We start from the raw sequence: 1,411 nt of genomic DNA on the forward strand, positions 1-1,411 counted from the left end.
ATATACTGGCATTGGGTCCAACAAGACGAGTAATTCAAGAGGTAAGTCATATACATATGAAAGGTTGAGTATCAATACAAAAGTTAAAAAATAATAACATTAACAGGAAAGTGAATGGATCAAGAAATGATGAGATGAACAGTGGTGAAATATCAAATGATATTTTCCATCCTCTTAGGTGCTGAATGTGTCTTTTCTCTTTAGCACTTTGTCTTGTGTTTCATCTCTAATTCAAAGCTTTCATAGAATCTTAACTTCCTCCATCGAAACCGTTGAGCATGTGGAGAATTATGGTCAGATCATCCTCAGGTCCAAATCACTCATTATATGGCTTCTCTTAAGCATTTGTGTTTGCTTGCTGTGTTTATGGCTCTCTATTCCTGTGTGAGCTGGTTCAGAGGTTCTGAGCTGGAGTGCGGCTACTTACATATCTTTAAATAAAGATTTTCCTCTGGGGAGGAAAGCTGTTCTTTTAACTGGTCATGCAATTCTGGAAGCAAAGGAGCGAGTGGACTCCCACCTAATAGGATGGATCAGCCAAATCATCCCAGCTATCAGTAGAGTACTATGTTTCCACTTGGACACCTGCACCATCATCCCTGCTATCGATAGAGTACTGTGTTTCCACTTGGACCCCTGTTCTACCCACTTAATGATGAACCACTGTTCTTTGGTCCTGTGTGCCATTCTCTTAGTTTTTGATACTCTTACTGTCCAGCTTACCTCCTAGAAATATGTGCAGTGTTGGGGTAAACTATTCAGTAAAGGCCAAACCTTAGAGGACTGAGTGAAAAGTCCATAACTGGTGACTGAGACATTGTGAGCACCCAATTATTATTTATTAAGTGAATAATTGTGAACACTTAGATATAGATTGTAACCAAGATGAATACTATATTTCTTTTGTAGGAAAGAAAAGCCAGTGGAAAAGCACCAAGAGTAATAGCCCTCTTCTTGCTCTTTAGGACCTTTCTCAGGGAAACTGTCTTGAGATGTCTTGGTAGCTTTAGGGGTCTTAGAGACCATGCAGTGCATCTCAGTTTTTCCAACTGAGGGTCCAGAAGCAGGTCCAGAGAGCTCATAAGGATTTCCGCAAGGCTACCATACTAGGCACGGGTAGAGCCAGGACTAGCCTCAGTTTCCCTGTTGCTGGCCTAGGGCTGACCCTACAACACAATCTCTGAACGGGGATTAAATACAAAGGTGATAAGGTAAAGCCTCGAATTAACAGTGTTTTCAAAAACTATTTTGAGATTCTTACGAAAGTTAGAGAACTTCTCAAAAAAATGCATATGTGGGCCGGCCCGGTGGCGCACTGCGCTAGTGCGCTGCTTGGGAAGCGCGACAGCGCTCCCGCCGAGGGTTCGGATCCCACATACAGACCGGTTCCCGCTCACTGGCTGAGCGAGGC

The 1,411-nt window shown here is 42.9% G+C and overlaps 1 protein-coding gene across 1 annotated transcript in view; it reads left to right on the forward strand.

Moving 5' to 3' along the window:
• The window catches only part of RAPGEF4 (Rap guanine nucleotide exchange factor (GEF) 4), a gene marked incomplete at its 5' end in the record, with an annotated part of 123,364 nt that overhangs the window by 45,770 nt on the left and 76,183 nt on the right, over nucleotides 1–1,411 (forward strand). The window contains 1 exon segment of the mRNA XM_008568170.1: nucleotides 731–743. Coding sequence (XP_008566392.1) covers nucleotides 731–743 — 13 coding nt within the window.

This window comes from Galeopterus variegatus, unplaced genomic scaffold, assembly GCF_000696425.1.
Source record: "Galeopterus variegatus unplaced genomic scaffold, G_variegatus-3.0.2 Scaffold383, whole genome shotgun sequence".
Classification (NCBI taxonomy): Eukaryota; Metazoa; Chordata; class Mammalia; order Dermoptera; family Cynocephalidae; genus Galeopterus; species Galeopterus variegatus.